The 16505-nt window shown below is 41.1% G+C and overlaps 1 protein-coding gene across 3 annotated transcripts; it reads left to right on the plus strand.

Annotated features, from left to right (window-relative positions):
• The first annotated feature begins 81 nt into the window (after positions 1-81).
• On the plus strand, positions 82-13127 carry LOC120789877 (NACHT, LRR and PYD domains-containing protein 12-like). 3 transcript variants are annotated; one of them, XM_040127025.1, is made up of 12 exons: positions 82-226; positions 4098-4221; positions 4903-4980; positions 5307-5521; positions 5748-7605; positions 8999-9172; positions 9552-9725; positions 10685-10858; positions 11737-11910; positions 11981-12154; positions 12227-12400; positions 12792-13127. In XM_040127025.1, exons 1-12 carry the CDS (start codon positions 199-201, stop codon positions 12799-12801), a joined length of 3357 nt encoding a protein of 1118 aa, XP_039982959.1. In that variant the 5' UTR covers positions 82-198; the 3' UTR covers positions 12802-13127. The 3 variants fall into 3 exon arrangements, with proteins under 3 accessions (XP_039982959.1, XP_039982960.1, XP_039982961.1); XM_040127026.1 differs by having other exon boundaries at positions 5751-7605; XM_040127027.1 differs by having other exon boundaries at positions 4103-4221.
• Positions 13128-16505: the final 3378 nt, after the last annotated feature.

The raw sequence follows: 16505 nt of genomic DNA on the forward strand, positions 1-16505 counted from the left end.
TCAGCCCTCCCTCTCTCACTCTCTGTTTACTGTCATGCGCTCTCTCCCCTTCACAACTATTCGCTTCCTCTTACTGTCAAATGTGTTTCCTGAAAGCTGGTCAGGACCTCACAGAGACGCTAAACAACAGTGGCGCACACAAACAGCTTCAGAAGAAGAAGAAGGCGTCATTTCACAGAAGTGGAGAGGAGGAGTTCGATGGAGAGGCAGAAAGCAGAAGCCGAAGGTCAGTGTTCATTCATTCTCCTCATCTCACAGTGAACAGTCTGCACGGGGAGATAATCCATCACGTTTTTATCGCCGTGCTGCATCATGTCTTCTCTGTTTGGTCTGGTCTGTGGGTCCTGCAGGGATCCCGTTTGGTGGGAAATTTTTACCCTCTCTGATCTGAAATCTAATCTGGTTCGGCCACTGATTCAAGCAGAGACCAAGGACCGTAGGTCTGCTCACAAAACAGCTTCAGCTTTTCCTATTTCCTAAAACTAATGTCAGTGTCAGTCCCTCCTCAGGTTCTGGTTTGAGAATAATTGACAAAGCATTTTAACTTTGACAGCAGCTCCTCACCCTGAGAGACATTAGCAGTCCAGACGATCCTGAGACCGGATCCACAAAAGGTCTCATCGCACCACTAACAGTCTTTCTAAATGAAGCTAAAAGTACCAACTAAGAGGTTCCACCAAAATATCCGATCTTACAATGATCCACTTGTAGAGACTACAGCGTTGTCAAACAGTTTTATGGTTATGTTTAGACATTAACAGCACTTGGTTAAAGGTGCTCTGTGTGAGTTTTTGCTATCGCTACGTAGCCAGCGTTAGCATTGACAGCTGTTTACTTACTGGTCTAGAAGAAACGTTGGGTGTTCAGCATCAAACTTCCTTCCTTCACTCCAGCTGTTGGTGAGTGAAGGAGACGCCAATGCTAACTCTGGTTTTACATTTTTCAAATAAAATGCTTACGTATAGCACCTTTAAGGCTCTGGAAAGATCCTGGTCTGGTTTAATACAGAGAAAGTTGACTTCACACACAACCTGTTTATTTAGACTGCACCAAAACCACCATCTTTCCTGAACCTTAACCAAAGAGCTGTTATTGCCTAAACCACAGACGGGACTGTGGATGTGAACCTGGTCTCTGGTCTGACAGTCCAGCACTTTGTACATCCTCCGTCCACCTCAACCACCTCATTCATTCAGAAAACACACCGCTTCTCAACATAATCCAGCCAGGGATTACATTTCTACCACAACATAACTGAGAAAACACTGTTGTGGTATATGAATGTAATTTTTGGGAGACATGAGTTGCCTTGGGGTACCGTGACGTTTCTGTTTCCTCGTCCCTTCTACTGAAGCCCAAACAACGGAAAAATTCAAGCGCGTGTTCTCTGTTTTGCTTAAGGTTCATCTTTGTTTGACTCCTTTGCTGTTTATCCTTATATTTAGTACATTATCACACACGAAAGTGTAGCATCGCTCTCACTGCTCACAGTCTGTTGTCCCTTTTTAATCTCTGCATCAAAAGGCCGAGTGTGGGGACATGTCGTAGATGTTGGGACGGAGTGTCGTAGAGGTTGTAGGGATGTAATGTTGCAGGGACAGACAGACAGACAGACAGGTAGGTAGATTTAATTCAAATAAAAGGTTCAGATGTTTATTAAACTACCACCGATTCCATACATCACCGAAACTAAAATGTAGTGTAGTTTTCCAGTCGTCCTTTGATGAGGTCATTCAGAGACAGACTGGGGTCTTAGGATTTTTAGTTTGACGGTTGAGAAATTGCGCTACTTGAGTCGCACACCGTGAAGTGCCCCGGACAACTGTAATATTGGGGAAAAATGTGGAAATGTGGGCACAGTTCCACGTCAACCTAAAACCCCCTTTTGAGAAATATTTTTGATTGGAAATAGTTATAAAGAGAAATGTCAGAGAAACAGAGAAACTGTCAGTGTTTCATTGGAACGTTGTTTATGATTTTTATTCATTATATAGTGGCTGCAAATGTTCCCACAGTGAAATTAAAAAGTAGTGTCCCTGTAATGAAGATAACCATTTTGTGACTATCAACCTGTCAATAATGCAAAACTGTGATCATTCATAAAGATTAAACTGCTTAGTTCTTATTATGCGGAGTGGTCAGTGCGTGGTCAAGCATTGGTCTTCCCTCCAACATCAGAAGTCAATCACAGACACAAATTTGTGCCTTTAAGACAATAAATTACCAAAACTAAATAATGAACCCAGCCACAGAAATCTTGTCTTGCTAGCTGGCTTTATCCAAGCCAGCTAGCTCGACCCTGCTGGACTTACTTGGTCTTTGTTCCTTTGAAGGTCAGTTCTGTCGTAATCAATCGCTGGCGGAAATTCACGACGAGAAATGTACGCAAAGTGATTTCGGTTGGTTTTAACGGTTGTTGAGTTTAGTTTTGTTTTAAGTTTTTAGTTTTTAGTTGCTTTGGCCACACACACCACACATACACACACACATCTTTGCCACATACCTGAGGTTGTCTGAGCTGGGATTCGATCCCATGTCTCCACATCAATGGTCGGTGTCCTTCTCCACTGGACCATCTTCAGCGCTGATGAGCGCAAAGAACCAGAGAGAGAAAGAAGATCGGGTTGAAGGAGGAATCTGAGGAAAATTCACCTTCATCAGTCTGGAGAGAGGAAAATCTGGATCAATGGATTTTCTGAATTTACAGTTTATAATCACTTTGTTGTTGAGCTGTCTTCAGCTGCTTGTCTCTTCATCTACAAGTAAAACAAGAGCTTGTCAAACTCCTGTACCAGATGGATGAGTGGTGCCTGCTAATAGTTTTCACCCAGGTTAACCAGGGTTCAATTACTGGGTTGGGGGGAACATGGCTCAACTTTTTTTTTTTTGTACAGGTGATGATGAAGAAACAATTTGAATCCACTACTTCGATGTTACCACACCTGATTCTGAACCAGCTGAACTGTCAGGACTTTCTGAGATTTCTGAGCTATGTCCCCAAAAACTTTATAAAATCATCTGACTATGGATGAGCCTTTTCTGTTACAAGTGCCAAGATAAAAACATACGAACGAAAAATGAAAAATACTAACAGACCAACAGATCAGGACAGGATCTGAAGCCACGGTGTCAGTGGATCCAAACCAGCTTCTGAACCAGCTGAGCTATCAGAAGCTAATTAGCAACATCAGCTCTCACACAGAGAATAATTTAAAGAAATACCCCCAAAAAGAGCATGTGGCATGAAAATACCTAGTTGCTTTACAAATAATATTTATTTCCTCTTTTCTGCGGATTTTGTTTTGGCCATCTGAGAACTGTAGTAAATCATAAAATTGAGGACCAGGAATGGGTCTCTGGTAAACTAACTACCAATGTGTTTCCTTTTTCCTCTAAGCACAAACAGTGGTTTATATAGTTTATCAAGAAACTGCAGAAGGGGATTTCATCCCAGGTGGTCTAGTGGTCAACCCTGGGGGCTGGGGTTTGATTCTTTGGTGTGGGTAACGGTGCTGTGGTTAAACTGATTCAGATTCAGACAACTTTATTGATCCCGTGAAGGGCAATCCATTTGCAGCTTACCCAGTCCATACACACAACTTCAAAACTCACAAGCAAGGTAGTTAAATGTCACGTTTTATAAACAACCACACATTTCATACATGACACAATCTAAAATGAGGATTTATTAAGTATAGTTTACGCACGTGACGTTGTTTTCCAGTCGTCCTTTGATGAGGTCATTCAGAGACAGACTGGGATCTTTGGACTTTTGGTTTGACAGTTAGGAAATTTCAGGTTCATCCGCGCTTCATGCTAAATGTTTTCAGTGAAGAAGTATCAGAGTGCACAATGTTGGTTTTATCAGTGATGAACTTGGAATGTCTCAGCTCTCTGACAGAACTGTTCATGAAACCAGACATGGCCTTCAGACCCTAATTTGTCTGACTGTTCATTAATTCACATTAAATACCACCAGCTGCAACTGTCGGTGTTTTTAATCCATAAATCATCTGGTCCTGGTCCAGTAGCTGTTAGTCCTTGGTGAGTATAAAATTAATCTGAGCCCTGTTTCTCTCTGTTAATGATTAACCAAGTCCAGAAGATGAGTGACGGTCTTGAGGATGAGGAGGGCAGATCAGAGTCCATCTGTCTGTCTGTGAAGAGTGACTGGTCCAAAGATTCACCTCCATACTTCTGTGATGGACCCACACACACAAAGTAAGTTTCTCCTATGAGGATGACAGTGATGAAGTTCTGACCCAGCACCAACACTCAGACCGAAGTTTCTGTTTACATTCTGTGTTGAAAAACTCTTTTGGTAATTTTCACTAAACTTGTTCCTAATCACCGTCAGACGTACAAAATCTAGCATCACCACCATTTTGAGACCACACATAGGCTAGATAGGCTAAGCCACAGTTCTCATGCTTTGCAGAGACTGACTGTTCCGACATGTGTTGAACATGTCTGGAAAAGAAAAGACATTTTTCTTCAGGCTTATTCATCCCCAAAGAAAAAGGGCTGTATATGAGGAAATGTGACCTAAAGCAACGCTATGGAACTTTTGCTGAGCTGTGGCAACAGCGGCCTCTGCAGCCACAGGTGGTAATTACAGGATGCTGGCATTAAATTCTGTTGGACTCCAAGTCTGAGCGTTTGAGGGCACTGGAAGCAGCTTACGGCTAAACGCTAACAGTGGGACAGAAAACAAAGCCTACCAATCGCTCAGTTAACAAACACAAAATTCATCGAAGGGGTTGATAAATTAAAAAACAAAATATCTATAATTTTTTTTACTTCTACCAAAATTAAGTTGTTGTAAATTTTACATCATCTCATTGTTTTTTACCCTTAAGTTAATATTAGATTGAAGTACATTCTAATGTTAAATTGTCACAGCTCCAGGTGTCTGTCTGTGAAGAGTGACTGGTCCAAAGATTCACCTCCATACTTCAGTGATGAACCTTCAGACACAAAGTAAGTTTCTAGTGTGATGATGATGATGGTGATGATGAAACTCCAAACTAAATGTCAAGGCAAACATCGATTTGAACAGTGTAGTTTCTTAAAGTTGATAATATAGCAACCTACTTAGTGAGTATTACTGTTTCACTGCACTGAACATTAAGTTTGGAAAAATAAACTTTTGACATCTGTCAACATTAAGTTATAGTAAATTAAATTTTGACATTAATAAATTAAATTGTTTTCTTTTTTTTTTACATAAAATAAAACTAACTTTTATATATAAAACAAATGGTCCACTGTTGAGTCTATCCATGACTGTCTCTAAAAATTTGAAGGAATCAGGAGGAGCAGCCGTCCAGCTGTGCTCTGTATCAGGACGTCCTGAAGGATCCAGTCTCTACCAGCTGTGGACACTGGTTCTGCAGACAGTGCATCACCTCATACTGGGACCAGCCTGGTTCATCAGTAGACTCCCACTGTCCCCAGTGTGGACAAAGATCCAGAACAAGACCTGGACTGCAGAGAGTCAGTCAGACCAGCACTGTACAAAGTAAGACATCTGTCTGCTGATGTCATCACTTCTGAAAACAGGACTTGTTGTTTTCTACAGTGTCATTTGTTGTCTCGAACAGCATTGGCATTTAAGATGATTATAAATACCAGAAAATTGAAAACCTCTTCTTTGCTCATCTTTAGTTTTTATGTAGCTGATGAAAAATGATCAGCAGATTCTCAGATTCTCTTTCTTCAGTCTGACATTGTCTCCTCTCTTCCAGCAGATAGTGGTCTGCAGGAGGTTTTAGATGAACATAAGATCAGTCTGAGGGACAGATGTGAACGTGTGACTGAAGGAACTGATGGAACAGGAAGTGGAACCCTCCTCAACAAGATCTACACTGAGCTCTACATCACAGAGGGACAGAGTGAAGAGGTTAATACCCAACATGAGGTGTGGCAGCTTGAGACAGCTTCCAAGATGGAGACCCTCCATGAAACTCCAATCGAGCTCCGCGACATTTTTAAATCCTTGTCTGACCAGCAGGGGTCCGTCAGAGTGGTTTTGACCAACGGCGTCGCTGGCGTCGGAAAATCCTTCTCGGTGCAGAAGTTCACTCTGGACTGGGCAGAGGACTTGGAAAACCAGGATGTCAGTCTGCTGGTTCTGCTTTCGTTCAGGGAGCTAAACCTGATCAGAGATGAGCAGCACAGTCTTCTCACGCTGCTCCATGTTTTCCATCCAGCATTACAGAAGGTCACAGCAGAGAAGCTCGCCCTCTGTAAAGTTTTGTTCATCCTTGATGGCCTGGATGAAACCAGACTTTCACTGGATTTCAACAACAGGGAGGTTGTGTCTGATGTCACACAGAAGTCGTCAGTCAACGTCCTTTTGACAAACCTCATCCGGGGGAATCTGCTTCCCTCGGCTCTCGTCTGGATAACGTCCCGACCTGCAGCAGCCAATCAGATCCCTCCTAGATGTGTTGACAGGGTAACAGAAGTACGAGGCTTCACTGACGCCCAGAAGGAGGAGTACTTCAGGAGGAGATCCAGTGATGAAGAGCTGTCCAGCAGAATCATCTCGCACATCAAGACATCCAGGAGCCTCCACATCATGTGTCAGATCCCAGTCTTCTGCTGGATCAGTGCTTCAGTTCTGGAGCACATGTTGACTACAGACCAGAGAGGAGAGCTGCCCAAGACCCTGACTGACCTGTACTCACACTTCCTGCTGGTTCAGACAAAGAGGAGGACAAACAAGTATGACGAGGGACATAAGAAGAGTGGACAGGAGCTGACGAAGGCTGACAGGGAAGTTCTTCTGAAGCTGGGGAGGTTGGCGTTTGAACATCTGGAGAAAGGAAACATCATGTTCTACCAAGAAGACCTGGAGCAGTGTGGTCTCAATGTCACAGAGGCCCTGGTGTACTCCGGAGTTTGTACAGAGATCTTCAAAAGAGAGAGTGTGATCTTCCAGAAAACAGTCTACTGCTTTGTTCATCTGAGCATTCAGGAGTTTCTGGCTGCAGTCTACATGTTCCACTGTTACACCAACAGGAACACAGAGGTACTGGAGGACTTCCTATGGAATCAAGATGATGAACATGATGACAGTGACTTGTCATCCTCAGAAGATGATGAAGGCCAATACTCTGATGGTGACAGTCACTTATTCCTAGATGTCTTCCTGAGGGGAGCCATGGAGAAATCCCTTGAAACTAAAAATGGCCACCTGGACCTGTTTGTTCGTTTCCTTCACGGTCTCTCTCTGGAGTCCAACCAGAGACTCTTAAGAGGCCTGCTGGGTCAGACAGAGAACAGTCCAGAGATGATCCAGAGAGCCATCGACAATCTGAAGGAGATGGAAGCTAAGTTTATCTCTCCTGACAGAAGCATCAACATCTTCCACTGTCTGATGGAGATGAACGACAACTCAGTACATCAGGAGATCCAAGAGTTCCTGAAGTCAGAGAACAGATCAGAGAAGAAACTCTCTGAGATCCACTGCTCAGCTCTGGCCTACATGCTGCAGATGTCAGATGAGGTTCTGGATGAGTTGGACCTGGACAAGTACAAAACATCATGGAAAGGTCTACTCAGACTTATCCCAGCTGTGAGGAACTGCACAAGAGCTCGGTAGGTACAGACTGTAACATCAAAAGACAACATTGTAGAGCTGCAATTACTGTGTCACTGTTTCTGGCAGCAGGTGTCAAGAAGCACGATCCAAATGCAGTCACCAAGACATGACTTTGAAGATAAACAGTCTTAAACACAGCTGGTAGGAAGCTTTCACAAGGGAAATGGAAGGAACAACAGGTAGAGAAGGCATGGCCAACAGGCTTCAGGCAGAAGGTTTAGAGGTGAACAGCCATGAAGGAGCAGGCATGTGATCCTGCAGAAACCAGGCAACATGGACCATCTAGGAAATGCCTGATAAAAACTGCCTCTGAGGAGCTAGTCAGCAAATGAGGGGCAGCTTAGCAGGCAGGTGATACAGAGGGAAAGGAAACTAATTGTCGTTTTGTATTAGACAGATACAAGCAGGTCTGTGAAGTAAAAAAAAAAGAAGATATCCCTGATCTAAAAATCCGACTTCGAAACACCTTGTACAGAACTGTGTTTATGTAGCTGTTGCCAAAGGCAAGAGACATAAATTTCCAAACACATCAAATCTGTCTGTAGACTTTTCTGTGATAAATTTCCACTCAAATCAGTCAGATGAAAGCTTGCCTTCGTTAATCAACCCAAGTTTACGCTATTCAATTACCAATTTGGAAATTTGTAGCCTGCCGACCTTTTTTTTTTAAAACAGTGAATTCCTTTTCCAGTTCGGCTTTTATTTTAAGCTTGTCACGTTCCAGCTGCAATATAATTAATTCTTTTTGCTGCTGAAATGTTAAGGTAGTTTTCATTAAAAGCAGATACAACACCACTAAACCTGACGGGGGAACACCCATGTGCATAATGGTACATTTTTTTACCTTGATTTACTATTTTCAAAAACAAGACCAACATAACTCTCCAACCTAATGCAGAACAAATTACCACGCAACAATTAACTTTAACAAGTAACATTTAACCTTACTAAACTAAATACTATTAAGTGCAAAGAATGGCCCCCCTTTGTCATGACCTGGCTCTGAAACCATGACAGAAGAGGGGTAGACTCACATTTAAGGCAATTAATAACTAAAATTATTTGTAACAAAGAGCATAATGTTAACACAGGCCCAGGTGCCTCCAACTGCCGTGATGAACTCCACCTTCAACTACCCACTGCATAACAGAAATAGAGCACATGGAAACGAACAAGGGGACCATCACAATGTTTTGTTTTCTCCCTGGTCTCTTGTACAATATGAAAAACTATTTTGGATATGACCACATATTTTGAATCTGTTCTCTTTCTATTTAACAGTATTGCCATTGTCTTTGATATTACCGGTGTTCATTTTTTGACTTTCTGTGCAACTAGTATTTATTTTACTTTTAAATCACTGACTTTACATTAATTCTGTACTCTCAGACTTCGTGAATGTTGGCTCTCAGAAACTCACTATGAAGTTGTGGTCTCAGCTCTGAAGTCCAACCCATCCCATCTAAGAGAGCTGGACCTGAGAGGAAGCAAGCTGCAGGATTCAGGAGTGAACCTGCTGTCTGCTGGACTGGAGAATCTACACTGCAAACTGGAGTCACTTTCGTCAGTTTACTTACTGCCGACCGTATTTTCTCTCAAAATCTGTGGTATCTGTTGCCTGCTTTTTAGAGTGTCTTTTTTTCTCTTCATCATAGCAAATACATGTCACACCTGTGAAATGGGTAGATTACTTTGGCAGCAGATTAAATAATCACTGACAGACACGCACACAAATTTCTGTGCAAAATCTGAAATAATTAATTTGGAAGAATTGTTTATGAATTGTTTTCATAAAAATTGGATTAAGGGCAAAAGTGTTGTGTTTCAACTTGTCCACAGTATATATGGAATGTTTGTGTTGTGGTGAACATATGGTTATAACAGGGATGTTATGTTTTTCGCCATAACATCTCTGATTAACATATTATTCCTTCAACTACAGACTTGCTAATTGTGGATTGACAGAGAGCAGCTGTGGCTCTCTGGTCTCAGCTCTGAAGTCCAACCCCTCCCATCTGAGAGAGCTGGATCTGAGCACAAACAATCTGCAGGATTCAGGAGTGAAGCTGCTGTCTGGTGGACTGGAGAGTCCATATTGGAGACTAGAGATTCTGAGGTCAGACTCCACCTAAATAGTATTTTGATGATCTGCATCGAGTAATATAGATTAGATATTATTCTGGGGTACACTGAGTCCAAATGTCCAGACAGTTCCGCTCTACATGAAAAGACGCAGCTCTTAGATTCATTTTATTGAAGCCCACTCTCTAGCACAGCAGAGGGGCCAGTGTAGAGGGGGCCACCATGGTCGTCTGGCAAAGAAAAGTTTAACCAGGTTCAGTTTTTGCATCAATGCATTACCATCCAGCAAAACACGGCGTTGGTCGATGATGAGATGGGTAGATTATTTTGCAACATGAACACAGTATTTCCGCTGTGTTGCAAAAGATAAAACAGATGCCATCTTAATAACTTTCCAGACTTGTAAAATCCTTTCTGTGAGTATTATAAACCTCTGAGAAGTGTTTTAGTGTTTGATACACTTTCAACATTCGTTCACAAATCCTTTACTTCAACCAACTTCTTAGATTGTATTTCATATCTCACCTGTACCAGAAGCAACACGCACTCATCATTGTAGTCCCCTGTGTTGTTTTAATACTGGACTGACTTTGGTCTGAACATCCTTGGAAGGGGTGTCTAACTTTTTATACATGAAATGAGTCAGCCTTTCTTTTTGTGATACTGCATAGCTTGGCAAAAGTAAGACTAATACTACAGACCAATCTAATATATGTGTCAAACCAGCCCCATGTTATAGCTACTACATGAAGCATCCCCTGAACATAGCCTATCTTGCATAATCTTGCATGGTGACCACATCACATTATGCATGACTGAAGTCCTCTAGAGCTCAGTCCACAGGTCTGGAGGGTGGACTTTTGGAATCAGCTCAGCAGTAAAATCTGTTCAGTAACATGAGAGAAAAGTCCAGCAATGTTGGTTTACACATTTAAAAACTGAACAGATTGGACTATGAATTTGATTTTGCTAAATGTTTCATTCTTTATTCAGACTGAGTCACTGCAGGTTGTCAGAGCTCAGCTGTGATTTTCTGGCCTCAGCTCTGAAGTCCAACCCCTCCCATCTGAGAAAGCTGGACCTGGGTCACAACGACCTGAAGGATTCAGGAGTGAAGCTGCTGTCTGCTGGTCTGGAGAGTCCCCACTGTAGACTGGAGACTCTGAGGTCTGTTCACTTACTGCCTTTGGTTCTTGCAGACCTCCTGTCTTTATGAGGAAAGTCTTCTTATTTGCATTATTATGTAGAATTAAAGTAATTATGTTTTCAGTAAAACTTGTAACTGGTAACCATATAGCCATCTGGAGAAGTTAAATATGTTCAAATTATGTCATCAATTTAAAAAATACTTTTTAATGAAAATAATCTAACCTAATGGGTGCATATAGCCAAATATGAGCTCACTGATATTAGATTTTTAACACCCTAAAAATGGAGCATTATATATCATAACCAACTTAATTTACCAAGCAACATAATATTCAGTTCTTCATAAAAAACATTAAGAAAAAATGTATGTTAATGAGGATCTGTCAGTCATTGGGCAGACAGATAAAAAGTGTAAATTCACTGAGTCAGAATGGTAAATGGACTGCACTTATGTAGAGCCTTTTTAGTCTTATCAACCACTCGAAGCGCTTAACGCTACATACCACATTCACCCATTTACACACACATTCATACGACGCATTCACTCACAAAAATCGATGGTGCAGCCATCAGGGCAATTTGGGGCTCAGTATCTTGCCCAAGGACACTTCAACATTGTACTGAAGGAGCTGAGGTTCGAACCACCAACCTTCCAGTTAGTGGACAACCAGCTCTACGTCCCGAGCGCCGACCACCCCACAGTCAATATAAAACTTTAAAACTATGTAAAAATTTTCTTGGCATAACTGCACATTGGATAAATCCACGAGGAGAAAATAACTAGGAACTGTAACTAATAACTAATTTTCAGTAACATGCCCAACACTGTATATAACTATGCGACGGGGTAATATGGAATCCTGACTGAAACCTGACTCTTCATCCTGTAATTACAGACTCAATCACTGTGAACTACAAGAAAGCTGCTGTTCACCTCTTGCCTCCGCTCTGAGCTCCAACCCCTCCCATCTGATAGAACTGGACCTGAGCTACAACAGCCTGCAGGATTCAGGAGTGAAGCTGCTGTCTGCTGGACTGGAGAGTCCACACTGTAGACTTGAGACTCTGAGGTAAATGATATTTGTTTCTGTTGGGATTGTGGCAACAAGGTGGCTTGTTAAAATCCTCTCCTCTTGGCAGGTTGGTATGTTGTCTGCTCACAGATGACAGTTGTGTTTCTCTGGCCTGGGCTCTGAAATCAAACCCCTCCCATCTGAGAGACCTGGATCTGAGTGGAAACAAGCTGCAGGACTCAGGATTGAAGTTGCTGTCTGCTGCACTGGAGAATCCACATTGTAGGCTGGAGACTCTGAGGTACAGAATCTTATTTTCCTCTGTGCAGAGTCTAAAAACTAGTGATAATTAATAAAATCTTTCTCTCTGCAGGTTGAAGGACTGTCAGATCACAGATGAAGGCCGTGATTCTCTGGCATCCGCTCTCAAGTCCAACCCCTCCCATCTGAGAGACCTTGACCTGAGTCTCAACAACCTGCAGGATTCAGGAATGGAGCTGCTGATCAGTTTTCTGGAGAGTCCAGACTGGAGACTGGAGACTCTGAGGTCAGTGGAGGTTGGACCAGAATTTATTGGTCAGTAGGTGGGTTTCCAGCCACATGTCTTTATGGACATTTTCAATTTGCTGAGTGGAAATGCAATGCAAAAAAAACCAAACCTAAATATTGCAAAAAAGTTTACGCTTGGGTGTGGCGGAAAAGTTGGTGTATTGATAAAAGAAAAATGTGACAAAGTGCAATGGACAAACAGACTTTGTGAAGATTGATCTGAATCCACTGAGTCTTCCAGTGAAGAGACGAAAATACCAGCTCTCTGTGGATGGAAACCTAGCCTCTGATATGGTTTTCAGAATTGGTCAGGAAGAGCCAGATAAATATACCAGTCATCAAGTGTCTGAGTTGTCCTGAAGGTGACTGTTGTTGTGTTTGTCCCAAAGGTTCAAGTGAACCTGGACTGTGAGGACATCCTTCATCAAGCTGCCACCTTTGTTCACCCGGACGTATATTCATCACAGACCTCAGAACCACTTCCTCCCTCTTTCATTTGTTTTCCAGCTTCGACCCCATTTCTTGACCTTTGACTTTTGTATAAGAGGATGATTATAGAGTATGTATGAGTATGTATGTATCATCCAGCTTCTGTTCTCTCTCCCTCTCTGGTGTGTGTCTTTAAGTAATTGTATTTGTATACTTGTTTTAACTGACTGTTTTCTTTTACCTTATATCTTTTATTATTTTGTATCTTTTTTAAGTCATTTTAAACTGTTACTCAACATCATTTTAAATGAGGACCAGCCATCAATGATTTTTCTAGTTTAAATAAATAAATAAATAAATAAATAAATAAATAAAGAGGATGAGCAGTAATTATTTAAGTTGTGTATGATGGACACTAGGATGGATAGATGGAATATTTAGGATAAACATTAATTTCATTGATTTAAGAAAAGGGGCAGTGCCACATAAGTATTTTACTTCTTCCTGCTCCTTATCAGACATGTAATTCTTATTTATGTTGATTGTTGAGATTTCGTTGTGTATGTTTGCTGTTCATTTTTGGTTGTTCTTGTTTTGTTTTTTTTACTTATTTTTCTGTTTATTTTTAACATGTTTGAAAAAAACGTATTCTATTCCATTCGAATTATAATCTCCCATTTCTCATCTTAGCCTTTACAGACACGTATCTTCAAACATATCACTAGACCCAGTACCACAAATAGACCACAACACCCTAGAAACAGCAGCCTGGTGCTACCTGGTACAGCCACAGCAGCTAGAGGTCTTATTGAGTCCAGAATGAGTAACGTGAACTGGACATACATTAATGAAATCCAAGAATAATAACACCCGATCCATAAAACATGTTGGACCTAGACGTATCAAAACAGCTGCCACAGCGTGACGACCCATCCGTTAATAAAGCAGCTGTGTTAACTGTTAGTTTCTCCATTAGTGCTGCTCGGGAAAAAGTAGATAAAAAATAATGACGCAGAACAAATGTAAAGTCATAGTAGCTGTTTCCATAAATAATTTGTTGATGTGCTTCAAAGACTCATTTATAGAAATAATGTAAAGTCCTGTTTTCACCTCCTGCACCAACAGTAAAAGGTTCTGTAGCAGTAGAATAACTAGAGACCTTCTTGCGATGGGATCACACCTGCTGCGACGTTCCGACTCATGAGTGAGGGTCGGACCACACCCATCTTTGAACTCGGGCTTCACCTTGAGCTCAATTACACACCTGTAAAGTTTCCTGGCTGCATCTTGCACGGCTGTATGGAGCCCCCCGAGGGTCAGCTGAGAAGAAAAAACAGCCAAATGTTAATGTGTAAAAGTAAAAAAACGGCTGCGAACAGTTTGTTGGTTTGAACAGCAGGTGGCGTCGCTGCATCAGCAACCACAGGGAGACGAGGGGAATTCAAACCTGTGACACGAACCCTTTTTTCTGCAGCTGTCGGATAAATGTGGCACAGTAGCACGAGAAATAAAAGTACGTTGACACATGATCACTGTACGTGGATATCAGATCAATGAGCAAAAAATGGCCAACTGTATGTGGACGCACAACTAATGCATATCACACAGACACAGACATGTGGACAGCTGGATAATTTACAGTACATGGAATGTGGCCTAAAGCATGTGGTGAAAAATGTGATCTGAGGTGTGTGGACACATGATCTAAGTACAGTAAAGTATGTGGACACCTGAATGATGTAAATGAGCTGAACGCCTGAATAATTGACATCATATGGCCAAAAGTATGTGGCTAAATGTATGTGACCAGCCCGAAACAGAAATACGCTCCTCGAGTAAATGTGCCGAGTTGCCTTCTGCAGCTGTTGGGCACAGAGCCGGGGCGGCTGTGGCTCAGGAGGTAGAGCAGGTCTTTAAATGGACAGAAGAGGATGAGGATGAAGAAGGATCAGTGCGAGCTCTATGTTTCAGTGGCTGAAACCAGCTGGTGTCACGACTCTTCACCTCCATCACTCTGCTCCTTTTATCTCGACCTGAGGGGGGGGGTCAGGTGCCTCAGCTCAGTGGGGCCCCCACCTGAAACAACAGAAACCTTCATTACGCAAGTCACATTATTGTTATTATTATTATTATTATTATTATTATTATTATTATTATTATTATTATTATTATGTATTAAAATGTCTGTATTATATTTCCGTTTGTCTGTAAAATCTTGTTTAAATTTTTAAAATTTTCAATACTTAGAAAATAATGGGGTTAAAATAATGTATGTTATAATGTATATTTATCCCAATTTTACACAAGTGGTTAAAAGCTATTTTTTTTTTTTTTTAAATGTCAGGCATTTCTGTAGCCAAGTCTTTACATTTCACATTTTCTTACAGTAAAGGAATATATAAATATACATATTCATATAATATATCATATAATACATATATATAGTATAGTATATGAAAATGTGCAAAAACATACAAAATACAAAAATATGAAAATAAAAGCATTCTAAAAGAAATAGAAAATACAGAAATGTTAAACTACAAAAAAAGGAAAAACAATTGATTTTGGGCCAATATATGAAAGAAAATACTGAAATAAATCAGACAGTTAAATAAAATATGAAATAGTTAATACAGAAATGAGAAAACAGAGCACAAAAAGACCAAATATCCATCTCCAACTATCCCGAACCAAACTCCACAGAGAAAATAAAGCAACACACTCCCACTTCAACACAGCAGAGAACCAACCTGACGTTGGTTCCAGCGACTCGACAGCGGCACAGTTAAGTTTATATTTTACTCAGTGCTCTGGCGTAACATTTCTGCTGGACCGCCGATTATAAGGCCAAAAGTATGTGGACATGTTATCCAATGAAGCTATGTGGCCAAAATTCGGGACAGGACACCTGATAAATGTAATTTATTTGGCCACAGTACAAGAAGTACTTGTCGGAAAGTATGTGGACAGCGAACATACAGAATGTGACGCTGTGTTTCTCTGGTTTCAGGCAGGTTTTTGGATCCTGTCTGTAGGGATTCACATCAGTGAGGTCCATCACTGCTCCTGTTTTTACTTTGATTTTTTCTGTACTTGAGCTCCTCTTGTTTCCTCCTCCCCTCTGCTTTCATCTTCCCTTTTAGCTCCTCCACTTTTCTCTCTGTCCTCCTAATGCTCTCTTGTTTTGTCTCAGTGGTTAAACCCCACCTGCTCACCTCCTCTCCACCTTTTCATCTCCTCACCGCTGCTCCCACTCTTCTCCTGTTTGGCCTTTACTCTTTCATATTTGACTCATGACAGCAGACAGACACATTTATCAGGGACTTTACAGAGACTCAAAGTGTTTTCAGGTCTGAATGAGGAGAAACGTATTTAATCACTTTAAAATTAATCATTAATAAAAATCCTATGCTCTGTCCAGTCAGATAGATTTATACCTTTTATATGTTTCAAATGTTTTACATGTTTTATATTTCATATGTTTTATGTGTTTAACATGCTTCCTATGTTTTATACTTATATTTTTTTACATGTTTCCTATGTTTTGTATGTCTCTGACTATTGCTTATTCAAGTTGTGTTCTGTTAACAAACATCCTGACCCCTGCCACGTCTGATTGCATCCAAATTTGGGAGATGTGTAGAAATGAACCCTGAACATTACTGTAAAATTTC

Source organism: Xiphias gladius, chromosome 5, assembly GCF_016859285.1.
Source record: "Xiphias gladius isolate SHS-SW01 ecotype Sanya breed wild chromosome 5, ASM1685928v1, whole genome shotgun sequence".
In the NCBI taxonomy this organism is placed as follows: Eukaryota; Metazoa; Chordata; class Actinopteri; order Istiophoriformes; family Xiphiidae; genus Xiphias; species Xiphias gladius.